General features: G+C 30.5%; 1 protein-coding gene across 1 annotated transcript in view; it reads right to left on the bottom strand.

Moving 5' to 3' along the window:
* LOC119687709 (metal transporter CNNM4) overlaps positions 1-17,862 on the bottom strand; it is a 44,145-nt gene continuing 26,283 nt past the window's right edge. Inside the window, exons 2-10 of the mRNA XM_038102122.1 lie at positions 8,333-8,651; positions 8,102-8,272; positions 7,797-8,012; positions 7,491-7,664; positions 5,514-6,159; positions 5,174-5,440; positions 4,880-5,106; positions 3,366-3,464; positions 1-777 (exon numbers count right to left, since the gene is read on the bottom strand). Of these exons, the coding sequence (XP_037958050.1) occupies positions 535-777; positions 3,366-3,464; positions 4,880-5,106; positions 5,174-5,440; positions 5,514-6,159; positions 7,491-7,664; positions 7,797-8,012; positions 8,102-8,272; positions 8,333-8,651 (2,362 nt within the window). The 3' untranslated portion in view covers positions 1-534. The remainder of the gene's footprint in view (positions 778-3,365; positions 3,465-4,879; positions 5,107-5,173; positions 5,441-5,513; positions 6,160-7,490; positions 7,665-7,796; positions 8,013-8,101; positions 8,273-8,332; positions 8,652-17,862) is intronic.

The following is a 17,862-nucleotide window of genomic DNA, read 5'->3' as shown; positions in this document are numbered from 1 at the left end:
GGTTTTTTTTATACATTAAAGCTTACATATTAAGTCAATAGTTTTTGATTATATCAAATAAACTTTTTGTAACTATAATTAATCAAATATAAGTAATAAATTAAATGATTCATTTAAGTAAGTAAACGGAAGAAATCGCAATAAGATTTTTAAATATATATTTTTCAAAGAAATATATATATATCAACACAAGGTAATTTCTGTTCTAGTTAAAATATGTCTATAAAATTGCTTTTCAATTATACTTGTCAGTTGTGATTTTTGGTATTCAAGAACTTTAGGCTCAGAATTGTAAAACCTGACCACTCCAGACGGTTGGATATGCTGTACATTGTACGTTTATTTAGCTCAATTTGCTTAAAAGTCGATGGAAGAGTAATATATTTTAGATTTTGATCTTATTTTTGCTATTTGAAATTTTAAAATAACTATTTATTAACATTATATTTTTTATCCAACGATTTTTTGTTCTATTATTTGGGCATAAGTAAGCTTATTTGTTAACAGCATTGGCGGCTGTTATTGCAGTTCTTGTTATTTTAATTGAATTGGTTTTGGAAGGAGTGGCGTTGTAGTGGTGGTAAGTGTTGTTTCCTTTTCCGCATCCTCGTGCTGTTCAATAAGGTTTAAATCGTGCATAGGGTCTGAGGTTACTTGGCTACTCAATGATACAACATCAATAATATCTGCACTATTGCTTCCTTGTGAGTTTTGTTGTGCGGCATTTGGGAAACCGACGCCAAGTGCATTCATACTACGGCTATGTTGTGAAATATCCTGGAAAAATGCAATAACTTGATTAATTCACACTCATTTATATAAAAAATATAATATTATTATTATAATAAAATAGTATTTTAAAAGTGAAATAAATATTCAACTAACTATATCCTTAATTTATTATAATTATTTTTTAAATCGTATTAATATATGCACATCTTCATTAAAAAGACAGCAGCTATGAGTGCAGCTAGGCTACACCCTGTCATCGACATGCACGGAAGTCTCGTCAGTCAAAACTCTATCTGCAGACTAGTTCCTGGCATAGAGATCTGCGATAGGACAGATCGCATGAACATGGAACTTCGCTTCGGTAGGAAGTTCGAAGTCCTCATACCCGATCGACTGGACTGGGTAAATGGCACTCCTGGATTTGAACCAAAAGTGATATCATGGTATACTGATGGCTCAAAAACCAAAGAAGGAGTTGGTGCTGGAATATTTGGTCCTAACACCAGAATCTCGCTCGCGCTGGGTATATGGCCCACTGTCTTCCAAGCGGAGGTTCACACCATCGAGGTCTGCGCTCGTATCAATTTAAACAACGGGTTGAAAGGCGCCCGCATCTGTATTTACTCAGATAGTCAAGCAGCAATCAAAGCTCTATCCTCTTGGAGGTTTTTCTCAAAGCTTTCATTAGACTGCTTTGATGTGCTGCAGCAGCTAGCAAGCAAAAACAAAGTGACGCATTGCTGGGTGCCTGGTCACACAGGAGTAAATGGTAATGAATTTGCTGACAGTCTTGCAAGGGCAGATTCTGCCACTCAAATCTGTGGACCGGAACCCTATTGTGGATTAAGTTGGTCAGGCTAAAGAGCTGGTTCAGCCATATGGCAAGACATCCCTCCTTAGCAGATCAGACTTGAGATTGCTGGTAGGATATTTAACGGGTCACCATGGACTGCGAGGAGACGGAGTGTCGACTCTGATTAGAAGCAGACGAGACTACCAGCCACATTCTCTGTGACTGCCCAGTCTTGATCTTGGCAAGGAGGAGGTCACTGGGAGGAGGGCTGCTCTCTCTTTCGGTTAGGGTCAGTTGCAGATCAATCTGGGAGCTTGTACCAAATTTATTTCTATTCTATGCTATATATTCTATTACTGTTAAGCTTTAATACAAATAGACAATAAGTAATTTATGGGCGTAGACAAGAAGTGTTTTTTACAAGTAACGATGATAAGACCATTGCATCCATATAATGTTGTGGCTTTGACTTGAACCAGACATCGATTTTTTATTATTGAAACCTTTAATACAAATGCACACAAACGTTACACATTCACATTACATCGTCTGACATTTGGTTTGTAACTGTGGTATGTTTACAATTATGAACACTACTGCGCGAAATTGTGGATATGTAAATAGAAGATATAGTGTTTCAATAGAACGGTACGCTACAACAGTCTTGCCCAAAAAGTACAACAGTCTTGTAATTTAAAGTTTTGGTAATGTGAACTAGCTATAGGACCATTTTTGTAAGGTTATGCAAAAGATCCTGCTTATGGTGATAATCCTCAAATACCTAACGCTTTGAAAATACATTAAGAACAAACATTTGAATTACTTTGAAATGAATCCAGTACTGTATATAATGTTCCATGAAGAATATTTCAATGATGTTGTATTTTACATCTAATAACAAGATCCAAACAATATATTGTAAATAAAAATTTGACCTAAACCTGAATCACAAACAAGGGTGTTCACATTTATTTTTGGAATCACAAAATGGAAAATCTGTATATATATTATATATACGGAAGTGAACATTGATTGAAAATTGACACTGATTGATTTATCTGAAGAGTTTTTGAAAGATACTTGATGCAAAATTTGATGCAACTATTTAATATATTTGATTAAATAATACAAATAAACAAAATTTAAAAGCTTTAAAAATATTTTTTATAAACTGAATGGGTTGCTTAAGGTTATAACGGTAATTACAGTGATTCATTTAAGCCTGTTAGCCTGTTATATAGGAATAAATTTAAAGCACTTTTTTTTAAATATCCGGTTATATCTATATAAAGACATACAAACATTTTTTTATATATACACTTTACTATATGTACATTTACTTATTAAATGTGTTAGACAACTGCGCGAAGCATAGGTCCACAGTGGCTTATATACATTGGATAGTGTCAGAGCAGATGTAAAGCACTTTTCTTATTTTTCCTACAGCGACAGCTAACAATGTTTGAAAGACATATACTCGTATTATCTTCTGGTGTGAAAAATGTTCTAATTTTTTAATCGCTTTATATTTGGGTAACTTAAGAAAACCTTTCTGAAGCCATAAATAAAAAAGTTAGGTGAAATCATATGTGTTGTGTTTATTGCCTTGGGAAAATTTCTGTATAGGAGGAATCCAAATCTAGGCTGTAATATTGAACAAAACTTTAAGGATGGTTTTTGTATGTCGTTGTTCTGAATATTAATTATGTATATATTTGTTATAAATTAATCTTTAATTTAATTTTTGATTAAATTTTAATTTTGCCTTCATTACAAACTTTTCTTCTAATACTTTATATGGAAAATAATTATTAATAATTAAGTTAATGTAGTTACTTACGTTTAATGAAGGCGAAGCCGTGTTGCTTCCATTACGGACAGATGTTTTATGTGCACTGCTACGAGTATGTTTATCGTTTTCGTTAAGTGAGTGCAAAAGCTAATTCAAATAAAAAGAAGAATTTTAAGTATAAATTAATCAATATATATAAGATCATAAAGTAAAATTTAAAATTTATTAACTACAAAAAGAAATATGATAAACTAAAAATGTTAAAAAGATTGTTTAGGTATAAAAATTATTATAAATTTTTTGATTCCGTAGAAACATCTGTACTACTTTATTAATAAAAATAATTCCAACCAAATTTAGTATTTATATATTCATTATTAATAATATTGTGCGTTATTTTTTGATTTGGAGTTTCCATTTAAACAAATGGGGCAGATCCCTTTGAACTATTTTCAGCTCTCTCGCTCGAAAAATTAACACATTAGATTTGATTTGCTCATATCAAAAAACTTAGAGAAGTGTATACATTACAGGTATACACATTTTATTTGAGCCTAATTAAACTGAGCTATTCTTATTCATTTCCATATCTCCCTATATTTTCTTTACTAACATAATTTTCTTGCATTGTAATTTATTCATATTTCTGATCAACAACTTTTGCATATGAGTTAAAACAACAATATATAGTTAAACAAGATGAGTTTTAAAGTAACCAGACCTCTTTATAAAGAGGAGTGCAACCATTACCAATTCACATCTCAACTCATGTGTTTGTATTGTAAAATCTTACATATTATTTGCTGTCCAGATGTCACCGGATTATAACAACAACATAACTAGATATTTGTAGTGAGCGGGACATTCTGTAAGATTGTCACTTTTAATTCAATAACTTCACATTTACTTGTCTAAATATCATGAAATTCTTTCAATACAACAGTAAAATATTCACCTTACCAACTCCAGACCTCAAGTGAGGTCTTGATTTCCTCATTCGAAATGCACTTTTTAAAAATAATCGTGTTTATTTTAAAACCCACCTTATAATATATATATTACTTATAGGAAAGCAAGTTAGTTAAAAATTAAATATAAGTGCTTTGTTTATATTGAAATACAATAGTTGCAGCGGTTTGCTAATTCATTTAATATGAATAGTTTTTAGAACTGATAAGCAGATCATGAGAAATATTCAAATAAATAATTAGTAAATTCTAATTTATATAATTGACGATAAAATAATAGATTCTTTTCGCATCACTTAAGATTCAATTAAAAATTAATCCGCTTACCTCTCACATTGTTTTCTTTAATTTTTTGATATTTTAAAATTGATTTTGCGTTATTGAATTATTTTTGATCTAATATAATGTGTTTCATTGAAAGTTTTACAGTTGAACGTTCCATACTTGGGTCTTTTTTTTACATTATGTAGATCATTTATATGCTTTACTTTTAAAACTTAAATATAGAAAAGTTTGTTTCAGATGCGTTAAAAGCTTTGTCTTCAAATGACTTTCTTTATTTAATCTAAACAAATAATTTAGAGCGGAACTTACCTTTTCAACTTCATCATCCACGTCACCGCTTGGATCTGAACCTGCCTTTCGTGATTTTTCCAACAGAGTTGCTTTTTTGGCAGTGAAGTAAAGGCTGCGCTTTATTGCAATATATATAACATCGGTTGCACAGCGCACAGAATAATCAGGCACAAAAGTTTGACGAATTTTTGCATCCATATTTAAAGACTGTAGTGAGCCAATAAATTGTGGTTGGGTTGGAGAATCTACATTTGTGTTATACATTATATATATTTCTAAATATGATCTAAATTATTATTTAACAATAATTACCGATAACAACGTTTTGAATAAGAGCTTGAGTACCAAAATACGTAAATGGACCACTATCAAAGAGTAAGTTTTCCTTTCCAACGGTCACTTCCACGCGTCCTTCAAGTATAAGTACAAAGAAATCAACAGGTTTTCCTTGTTGATATATAAAAAGACTAGGATCGTCTTTTTCTTTTCCTTTACATTTAATGTTATGGATTATATCCTGATTAAGTAGACGGCGCAATATATTTTCGGATATAACTTCTTTTTTGAAGGCATCCACAGCTAAAGCAATGATATAAACATTATAAAATTTTTTTTAATTTCATGTAAAGTATCTTTGATAATAAGTATTTACCTGTAGTTAAGTACTGATACGTAGCTAAAGTTAATTGAGGTGAAATTCGTATGGCTTGATTTTCACGGCGTTCTGCAAATACAGAGAAGTCTTGCTTCTTATTACGATTGCGTCGTACTTTTGTACGGTTATCAACATATACATCAGTTTCATCAACAATTTCAGCTTGAATTAATTCCTCTATTACATCCTCTAGTGTAATAAGACCAATGGTTTCATAGAAGGGATCGCCATCACCTTCATCATTGACACGATGTACAAAAGCAATATGTCCAATTGTTCCATCTTTGAATTGATTGAACATAACGTCGAGCGTGTAATCTTCGAAAACAAAAGGCACGGGGTTTTGATAAAACTCGCAAAGAGTTTTTAATGGTGTATTATCATCGGTATCCACAAAGGCCAAATCTTTTATGTACAATAATGTAACAATATTTTTTTTGTCACCATCATAGACGGGAATGCGTGAAAAGCCAGACTTCATAATTTCAGAAACTGTTTCAAAATCAAGTATGGCGTCTAAGGACAGCATAAATGCGTCGTCTAGGTGCGTCATCACATCAGCAACAGTCTTCTTACGCAACTCTAATGCACCGGATATAATGTTTACTTCATTTTTATCTAAATCATTTATGTCTGTAGTGACCTGCAACAGAATTCCAAGTAATTAATTAAAGCTGTTTTAAACAAACAAAACGATTTTAAAATATTATCACATTTAAAATTTTGATTGCCAATAATTCATACGAAATGCATAAATTTCAAAATGTGGTAGTAAGAACTATTCAGTTTTATTCTTTTCGTGAGTTAAAATGAAATCCAACTCTAATATCAAGGAATAAATGTTACTTTTAACATCTTATTCTTCAAACGAAATATATTGGTGGTAATTTCAAATATTACAAGAACGTATGTTATAAACGATATATATTAATCTGGAAGCATCAGTTAATCACCACTATAAATCTCTTCAAATTAAACGCAACAACAAAGCATTTTTTACATTTCTAGATTCATGATCCCCGAGAGCCGTCAATCGGGTGGCCACTCTAACATTACAGTTATGTTAGATAACTGCCTTAAATCAGTGGATTTATTTATAATGAGCTCATTTATATGCAAGCTCTTTATGTGGTATATTAACCTCATTAGCGGACTTAATGACCAAGACTGCCTAAATGATACAAGTGGAAACATGGTATTATGGGTGAATTTCAGCAACGATTTGTGTTTTAATAATTAAATTAATATTATTAATTAATTAATTAAATTTAATTATTTAATAATGAATTAAAATAATTTTTTATTTATTAAAAATAAATAAATTAAAATATTAAACTTAATGATTATCTATAAACCTTGATTTTTAATGTGTTATAGGTAAGATTTTAACTTAAAAATTCTTGCGGGATTATTGACCGGTCACTGTAGATTGAATAATCACCTATCGAAGTTAGGTTCGAATAATCCAACTCAGACTGCAGATACTGTAGAGAAGAGAGAGAAACTGCATACCATGTGCTTGGAGAATGCCTGGAATTTGGATTTAGAGAAATACTTTAATACACAATAGACTGAGGGACACAATAGATCATTTAGGTCGCACGATCCCTTCTTTTCAATAATAATATAGGTAAGATTTATTATTAATTTAAATATAATTTTTATTTGATTTTAAGTTCTATTCGATACTGCTGTTGTAAAATTGTGGTTAAAATCGCGTTTCAGAGTTTAAAAAAATACAGCCGTTTCAGCCGTTTTAAAATATTGGCCGTGTGTACGTCTCGAAGATTTGGTTGTTCCGCGACTAAATCGTCACTTACAATTTCAAACCGTACTGCAATAACAATAGTAACTAATTATTGGCCTTTAATAATATTCTTTATTTTTAAAATGGTATTGAGAGTCTACAAACATTAAAGTCTTTGTAGTCGCTTGAGTATAATGGCAATCGTTAATGAATAATATTAATTTTACCTTAACAAGTTCCTTTAGGCGTTCACGATTATATACATTGCCGATTTCCTCTCCCAGAATAAAGTCTAAGAATCTCGATACCGGATATGAAAGTGGAAAAGTCAAAAGCATTACTACTCTTGTAATAAAAATAGTTTTTGCGCCAACAGCAAGGCCATGTCTGGAACATATTGCCTATTATGAAAAATATGAAATAGTTTAAAATCAAAAAAAAAAAAAAAAAATCATTCTAGTGTAGTTGTTAACATATATACAATATACTTATATAGACATATAAAATAATAAATTAAAAAAATCATGATTAACCTGTGGTGTGATTTCACCAAAAATAACGATTGCAAGTGTTGAGCATACAACAGCCACAACACCAGAAGTCAAGCCATCCAAGAGAATGGTGAACGTTGAATTTACCAAGACATTACCCAACAGAATACTGCATAATAGGTAATTACCTTGATCTCTTACAGGCTGAATCTTTTTAGCATATTTGCGTTCATTTTCAGAACCAGTATTGCGTAAAATCTATGAAATAAAAAATATTAAATAATTTGTTATATAAATTCTACAACAGAACTTTTTTGCTTTGCTATTGTATTGACTTATTTTCTTACCTTTAATTCTGTTCTATCAAGTGACATAAGTCCCAAATTTAAACCAGAAAAAAGTGCTGAGAAGCACAAGCAGATCAGTATAATTAATATAGATACCCACAGTGGTAACAGGGTTTCATATGTATCTAGTTGCATCCAGGGCGACTTACTTTGATGTGTGAGAAGTATTTTCTAGCATAGATGCAAATAAATATATGATAGACTTAAATATTATTATTGAGATATATTTACCAAATTATCGGCAGTTTCTGTTTTCGCACATATAAAGTAAGTATTTTTTTCATTTGGAAGCATTATTGTGTATAATGCTGACTTTCCATCACTTGAGATTACGTCAGGTCTGAATGGTGGCGTTTTAAGAACCTCGCAGTCAGTTGAACTCGCAGTAAGTGCTATAATGGTAGAATTTGTGAGGTCTGATCCAAACACGCGAATTTTTGCTTCAGTGTTGACCAACATACTGGGAACTCCATTTTCTCCATATTCAACTTCGTGGCTACTTTTTTCCACTCTGATTCCGAAAACATATGGTTCGATGCTTCTGCGATTTCTATTAATGAAAAACATAAACACTAATTATAATTTTTGTTTATTTTCCTTTAGGTAGTATATATTTCTAGTGTTTGCAAAGACATATTTAATATGTGATTTCTAGAAACGTAAGAAATCGCATTGGATACTAGAGGTATGTTATTAAAATTAATCATAATTATAAAAGGTGATAGAGAAGACTCTACACAAAGTCCATATCACACGAAAATAGTTAAACCAAATAGACTGGACATTGGAAGGTCCAGTCCAAACTCGTACCAAGGTTTCACGCCCAGAAAAAACATTTCTTAATTTTTTTTTTTTGTTTGTATTTTTTTAAAGTTTAAACATATAAAAATATTTCTTAAAATATTTTTGTTATTTTTTTCTCATTCGAAATAGTTATGGAGATATAGCCATTATAATGACACAGTCTCTTTGGTAAATTTGGGTAATTCAAAGTTTTAAATGCGTTTTTCTTAAAATTACTTTCTTTAGCTGATGGACATTGTTATATTGAACTAATTTTCATAAAATAGCAATAATGATCGTTAAAAAAATTATTAAAATTTTTATTATAGAAAAATAAATATAATTTTTGTTTACACTAAAGCCTGGTACTTACATCTATTTCGCAACAGGAATTGACATAAAAATTCATATCAACATTTTCCACATAATTTTGACATCATAGAAAACTTTTTCATATAGAGTTTTATGTCAATTTTTAGTGCGAAATAGATGTTAGTACTGGGGTTTACCTTCAAAAAAAAATTTTATATATAATATATATATATATACTTTCCTAAGGTTGAGATACGCACTGTAGCGTTATTTATACTATTCAAGATTTATTTATAATTGGAGGGGGGATTCAGGAACACACAAACTTTTTTCTAGGGGGTATATTTTCAAATACCTATAAGTCTTCAAAGGGTCACAACATTTCTTAGAAAAAGAGAATGGTTTTTATTAAGAATAAATTGGAATATCAAATTCAAAAGCAAAATTTAAAAAACTATCAATTTTCTTGCTATGAGCTTTAAGAAAAGACACAATAAAAAATGCTATCTCTACAAAGATTCGCCATTAATACAATTTACAATAGTTATAAGATAGAATAATACAGTAGAAACTAATCGTATTCGATAAAGGATGTTTTAAAAAAATAATTATGTACAGGGGATATGCCTGTTTTAAATTCACATAAATGTGGCAACATTTCTTGATGATATAACTATTATAGTGTCTAGGTTATCACCGTCAGAACCATCTTAGCATCAAAAGTCTGCGCTCAGCCTAAAGTTTGATTTTACTATTAAGGCCGCATGCGAGTTCGTGTATATTGAGCTAAAGATAATTGAAATTTCCGAAGGATTTATTGCACTGCACCTCATGTAAATATTTATTTATTTATTGCACTTATTAATTTTTTTTGGTTAAAAGTATTCAAATTTATTTATTTTTTCTTAAACATCTCATAAAATGTCCACAATGGTAACACCCAATTTATTTAGTTTTTATCAAGAGGTTTGAACAGTACCGAACTTCAACAACAAAAATTCATTTCATATTATTTTAATTAATTGAATTTTTGACTGACTATACAGCTATTTCAAGTATTGTCAAATACCCATCATCAGTGGTTTTGAAAATAATTCTTGTATTTAATTATTCGTAAATAATTATTTTTGAGACTGCAAGTACCAGGAATCGAACTCATGCTCTGCCAAATTTGAAGCTTAGAGTCAGCACTTCTTAACCAACTTTTATGTTCGCACAATTTCTTGGAATTTTGTTACTTTGGTATGAAAGTTTTAGTAACAAATTCACTTGCTGTATTTATATTAGAACGAAATCATAAACCAGCTGTAGAATAATTGAATTAATTAAATTTATTTTTATTTTTAATTGTTAAATTTCAACACTATTCTGTTTGTAGAGACATTATTTGTTGCATGATTTATATATTCTTTCTTATGTATAGAACCTAACCTAGGAACGTAATGCCACGAGTCGCACGGGCGACCTATTCGAAACTCTGGTAAATACCAACATCGCTGCCATGCCGACACAATGTACTATTTTCCTCAATTTACCATCAAATTACTCGAACTCGCACATGGTTTAAAAAAGTAAAGTAAAACCGCAGAAACTACTGCAAATAACTTTAACATTAAGAACTCGTATTTATCCTAAGGTTTTGTTAAATGATTCAGTAATTTCTTAAAATAACTCGGTGAAGTATCTTGTTATGCATCTAGATTGTAGTCTTACGTGGAAAAACAATATAAAGGCAAAACAATAATATACATTAATTTAAAAGCGACCCGAATCATTCATAGATCAAATACTTCAAATAAAACTAAGCTTTGTCTTTACAAAACCATATTAGAGCTTAAGTCAACAACATATGTTATACGTTTGTTGAGTAATGGTAACAATAATAATATTAAAATTCTTTAGCATTAACAGACTAAAACACTGCGAATTGGGATTAATACTTTCATTCATACTACATCTTAACATTCCTTACCTAAAGAAAAGGAAGAGGTAGTTAGCGATAAATAAATGAACAAACTTTATAGTCATAATAACAGCTTTAGCTCTAAACCATATATATAACAGTTTTTTAATAAAAAGTCTTGAAAGAATTCATATAACTCGACCACACACAACATAAATAGCAGCTTTTTTTCTATTATGATAATTTCAACATTATTGACTAAATTCACTTATTGTTTTTAACTAAAAAGATTATAAGAACTTTTTGTTTTCTTCAACCAGCTTATCAAAATAAATATAATATGAATTATTGTTTTTATTTTTGCCATTATCATATACGAGTACATACTATCATCCCACGTGATATGCGAAGCGTGATTTGTCACTGATTATGCGTCAGTTCTATAAAGTTCGGGCCCTATACCTATACCTATCTCTTATGATTTTAAAAAATCGATTCAACTTCAGAGAAATTGATTATATTCCAATTATATTTAGTTTAGCGAAACTTTTATCAAAATATTTGCAATGCGTATTATATATTTTAAAACATATAGCCAAGGACAAAAAACACATATTCACAAATTTAAAATCAGTCCACAGAAGTTTGTGGAGATGTGATAGTGGAAAAATCAGCGAAAAAATAAATTCAACGAGCAGATAAAAGTGCTGATATTTCTGGAAATGTGCAGTTGCCGGTTGGTGCTCTCGAATGTGTGACTAACCGTGACTGCAAAAGATAAATAAATCACACAAAATATTTTCAGTGTAAATAATAAAATACATAATTTTTTCATAATTATAATGAATTGAAAGGCTAAGAAAATTTTAGTAAATTTATATTTCGATCTGAAAATAAAGCATAAAATACACTATTGAGGGCAAAAAATAAACAGATTACAAGTGTATCAATACATTTCTCTTAGTCCCCAGTGTGAATAAGTCAATTCCCAGCTTTCATTTTTTCTTACAAAGTACGCTTTTAACCGGATATAACTGCTGATCAGTGTCTGCTTAGGAAAACTTTCACTATATAACTATAACTTCGAATCTAATCAAATCTAACGTTTGCTTAGCATAGCCTAAATGTACTGGTTCTGACTGCAACCATAATCGATTAAGATTAAAATAATAGCAGTTACAAAGCGATCATAACTGGTACTCGGATCACCATAATTTTTAGGTGCCTCCCAAAAACATATATAAATATAATTATAATATAATAATGTTATAATAAGTAATAATTTTAAATATATTTTCCAAAAATTTCTTTATATCTTGTAAAAGTTTGAAATTTTGACTTGGAGACCATTTATCGGTCTCCTGCGATTGTGACGGTGGAAAAGTTTAACCACCTTCCCCTCGATATAATGTTGTCTCAGTAGAATGTAATACATTATTTGGAGCCCAAAAAGATGAAATTAAATTTTATAAAAGTTTGAAACTTTGATTTGGAGACCATTTGATAGTCTCCTACCTTATACCATAATGTTGTCTTAGTGGAATGCAATACATTATTCAGAACTTCAAAAGATAAAACCAATCAAAGGTCAGATCATATATAAATAGCTCCAATAAAAATCATCGACATTTCAACACATTTTACATTAAACGTATTTCATTGAACGCATACACAAACACCTGGCGTAAACTGGATGGATGTAGTTCATTTGATTAGCGCGCATAACAGGAAAATAGCTTCTATATATACACTAGAAACACTTATATGTAAACTTTTGATGATGATGACAAACATTTGCCATTATGGTATACAATTTCTAATTTTCCCGTTCTTCTATATATAGCATATACTTCGAACACAGTTACATGAAACGCATTTTAAGTGAGTACATACGCAGACATCTGCCCTAAACTAGCTGGTTGTAGTTATGCGATTAGTATAAAAAAAAAAACAGCTCAATATATATATTAGTAGCACTTATTTGTGAACCTTTGATGATGATGACAACTCTCTTCTCATTCCTTTGTATATAGCATATACTTTTAACCTATTTTATACGAATTTTATATCAGCGCATCTAGCGACATCTGGTGTAAACTCAATATAGGTAGATCATGAGGTCAGTATAATAGGAAAATAACATATATATAAATATAATAGAAGCATTTCTTTGTGAGATTTTGATGATGATGATAACTCTATTGAGATTATGGTGTGCAATTTAATCTACTTATTCCACCATATATAGCAAATATTTAAAACATAGTTATATTAAATGCATTTTTTATCAGCGAATACAGTAATATTTGTCGTACACTGGTTGAATGTAGGTCATGAGATTAATATAATCGGAAAATAATAGCTCTATGTATATACACATATATGGTATTAGTAATACGCTCAAATATACTGCAATCTGTAGTGCACTGAATAGATGTACTATAATTTATGAGTTTGGTGTAATAGGAACATTTATATATTTATTAGAAATATTCATTCGTGAGGTGGTGATGATTATGACAACTGTCTTCCCATTTCTTTGTATAGGTATATCATATACTTTTAACACAGTGTAAACGAATTTTATGACAGCGTATATAGCGACATCTGTCTTAAACTGGATATATGTTGTTTATGAGGTCAGTATAATAGGAAAATAAATGATGAACGATAATAACAACTATTGAGATTTTGGTACATAATTTAATCTACTGTTTTCTCAATATATATTCAATATTTAAAGATAGTTACATTAAATGTATTTTTTATATACTAATATACTAATATCTGTCGTAAACTGGTGGGATGTAGGTTATGAAATAAGTACAATAGAAAATAACAGATCTATGTATATATATATACCTTCTTCTCAAAAAGTAACCGGATTTTGTTGTTTGTTAACTACTCCTTAAGTAATAGACCTTTTTCAAACATTTTTTTGTTAAGTTGGTACACCTTTTCTTGACATATGGTACAAATTTGAGCGCCATCTGTCAATTAGTTTGTTTACAGCAGCTGTTAATGTGACTACCTCAAGTGCATTGAGCGATTTTTACTATGGAAAATTCTTGTTGAACGCGATTTTTTGACCAAACACGGCATCACTGTCAACGCTCAGGCACCGTATTCGCCAGTTCTGGATTCGTGCGACTTTTTCCTGTTCCCGAAACTCAAATTGCCCTTTCGTGGTAAGCTTTTTGAGTCGATTGAATCGGTAAAAGAGAATTCACCGAATGAACTAAAAGCCATACCAGCACGGGCCGTACTTGCATATGTGTATCGCCTCAGAAGGAGCTTATTTTGAAGGATATAAAGTAAATTTGGAATAAAATTTAAATTTGTGTGTTTTATTTACAAAATCCGAATACTTTTTGAGCAGAAGGTATATATATATATAAATATATATATGTATGTATGTATTAGAAATACTTATTTATGATTCATGACCCTTTGATGATGTTGAATTTATGGTATATAATTTAACCTTTCTATTTCTCAGTAATTACCATACACTGTAAACATCGGTTTGGTATAATATTATGTATTGCAGCATGTACTGCTTTTTGAATTACAAATTTTATAAATTTTATTTCTCGAAACACAATCTAGAATATATTTCTTTTTCCATTAATTCCTCCGTAGATTGAACAATTATTTATTGGGATATATATTAATTATGTCAAACCAAATAAACAAATTTTTTATTCCAACATTATTATACACATTTATCATAGTCCAACATTTCTTCAGTTTGTTAGCCATAATAAGTACTTTATGACGTAAATGTCGCCCAAGAGCTCTAAATATGACGTGTTTTTTATAAACTAGAGAAAACAATCTATTTTTGAGTTGCTATGTTTTCAGTGAAATTTTGTAGACATTCACACATGAGCATATAGTTCTGTAAAATATGTGCATATATGTTAATCACATTCATATCTTCATACAAAATCAATTTGTAATGAAAACAAAAATAAACAATAATAAAATTTAAAAATAATCAATAAATTCGCATTTAATTGCATTTATTTGTTTGGGATTTTAATAATTACCAGATATATAGAGTCGAGCACTGTCTTCCAATAAATTTACATAAGGGAGCTTAATTTAAAAATTATGATGGAGCCCTGCATTCCATCTCAGAGCTTTTTAATTAAAAATTGTAAATATTTTTAGAGTCGTCAAGTAAACTATGACGTTATGAAAAAAAATAAAAAAAAATAAAAAAAAAAATAAAGAAACCGAAATTGAGAGTAATAAAATTATATGTATGTGATTTTAACAACTTCCATGTAAGGCTTTCAATACTCAACTCATAAGATATCGTATTATAAGTATCTACACTAGCATTATGTATAAGTGTAGATACTTATATTTAAGTAGAAATATTTTAACACAGTATTACCGCATATATGAAAGATGATTATTTTGCATTTTTCTGTATTTATTGGTTATTAGCACTTGGAAAAAAACAAACTAATTTCAAACAAATTTTGGACAGAACACAATATGTATTTAGCTTAGAGACAGGAACGTACGCAACCCTTTTATGAAACGGCAAAAATGCTCCCAAAGTGTTTTTGATACTTCGAATGTTTCACAATCTACAATCGCCAATGGAAAATTTTTCTCTCGTATGCATGGCACATTCTAAGGAAACTACACTTTGCAGATGTCAGCAAATTGCTTATGTGTGGCACAAACAAATCCATCAGAAAAGATGTATTTTGGTTGCATGAACGGCTTTAAAGTTCTATCCAATCGGCTGTTAATCAATATTTCGCTTCAATAATTCACATTCTGCGGTAGGTAAGTTTATTGTTTTCTTGAGCATGATATATAGTACATATATTCAGTACTGAATTAGGAAAGGTAGAAAAATCTGTTGCGTGTAAGGTTTTTTCACCTACACCTGCAAAGTAGGTTTTTTATATTTTCTATATTTAAAACCAAACAAATGAGTATTATCAGTTCGAATATGTAACATTAAAAATATTATCTGATATGAAGTGCAAATCTGAGACTCTAGATATAGCGCTCAATCATATAAACCACCCACCCTTTAGCATTGAATTGAGTTGCATTTTTACATTTCATGGTTTACAAGGGCGGCTTGATAAGTCTTTTTGAATTTCCCGCGCAGTTACTCTAAATGCAACAGTGCTGCCGTCAGCTGTAATCTATCAGTGGGCAACCTTCTAATTTTGAGCAAAGTTCGTATTTGCTTACCCATGAACGGCTCATTTCGGCTTATTTTGCTCACGGCTCATGAGCCGGCAAAAAACTCTTTTCATACGATGGCTCACGCTCACGAGCGAGCCCAACTACAGAGCTCTCGCTCACGAGCAAGAGTCGCCATTAAGTTATAAATGGGCTCACGCTCGTGAGCAAGAGTATGAGCTGCGGCTCATGAGATCTCATGCGCCCAATTTAGGATTTTGCTATTATTTTTTTTTTGTGAAAACATGTCATTAAAAGAGATTAAAAATATTAATAACCTTGAACTAACTAAAATATGGAAATAATCAAAGTTCCTAAAATAAACAATAAATATATTTTTATTGTTTATTTGTGGAAAATAATAATATTTTATAAATTTGTTTTTCAAATTCAAATTATTGTTTCATAATATTGTTTTAATATGAAATTATATATTTTCACATATAACGTTTATAAAAATAAGTAAAGCTAATAAACTAATATATCGCTTTTGATAAAACAGTTGAGCTCGTGAGCTCTCGACTTGTGAGACCTCATGAGCAGCTCTTCAATATGAGCAACTTGAAGGCTCTGGTGAATAGCTCTTCAATATGAGTCAATTATGGGCTTACGCTCATTTTCGCCAATTTTGGGCTCACATAAGAATTGGCTCTTGCTCATGAGCCTGAGCTGCTCATGAGTGAGCAAATACGAACCCTGATTTTAAGCAAGCTACGTCGTTTAGTTGGTTCAAAGCAGACAACCTCGTGAATTTTTACGAAAATGGAAAAAAGTAAATTTCGCCAAAGTTTATTACGAAATGAGTCTAAGATTTGTGCGATATAAGAATTTCTGAAATAATTGTGGTACAGTACGTTTTAGTAATTTCGGGGAGCTAATAGAAGCTAACATTAACGATCTTCAGAGATTCTTCAGATATTAAACCGCACGAACTACTTAGTTCAATCGAGTTTCCTACACAAATACTCAATTGGAGTCACTGAGTATGCTACCATTTTAACTGAACATAGTCATGAACGAAACTAAGTATATAAGAGATAAATTTCAGAATTGGTTTGAGAAGAATGTTCAGTAAACTGATTTTATCAAAAGAGTTCTAAATTTATTTGCGTTTTCTTGTATTATATGAAAAGTTAAAATCATTGAATTTTCAGCTGATAGATATGAATCAGTCTCTTTGTAACTAGTATTACAAAACTCTGGTGCTTGACAAAATTCTGGTGCTTAATAAAAATCTGACATCGAATGAATTTTGTATTTTGTTAAACACTTGTTATCCAGTTTGATTTGAGCAAAAAAAGTTTTTGAAGTAAGTGTCTTTATATCTACTATAATTATTCTGGCATTGCGACTATCGGGTCTATTGTGCTACCTTCTGCGCTTAGAAAACATAGCCCACTACTACACAGAGTACATTCTCAGGAGTCTATTCCATGTGTGCATTCTAACAATACATGTGTGGTTGACTCATTATTCTCTTCGCAGAATCTATAGTTTGCATCCGCATAAATCCCCAGTTTCGTAAGGTGGTATTTTAGTTTAT

The sequence above is a fragment of the Teleopsis dalmanni genome, chromosome X, assembly GCF_002237135.1.
Source record: "Teleopsis dalmanni isolate 2A chromosome X, ASM223713v2, whole genome shotgun sequence".
NCBI lineage: Eukaryota > Metazoa > Arthropoda > Insecta > Diptera > Diopsidae > Teleopsis > Teleopsis dalmanni.
This window is presented reverse-complemented; position numbering and strand designations above follow the sequence as displayed.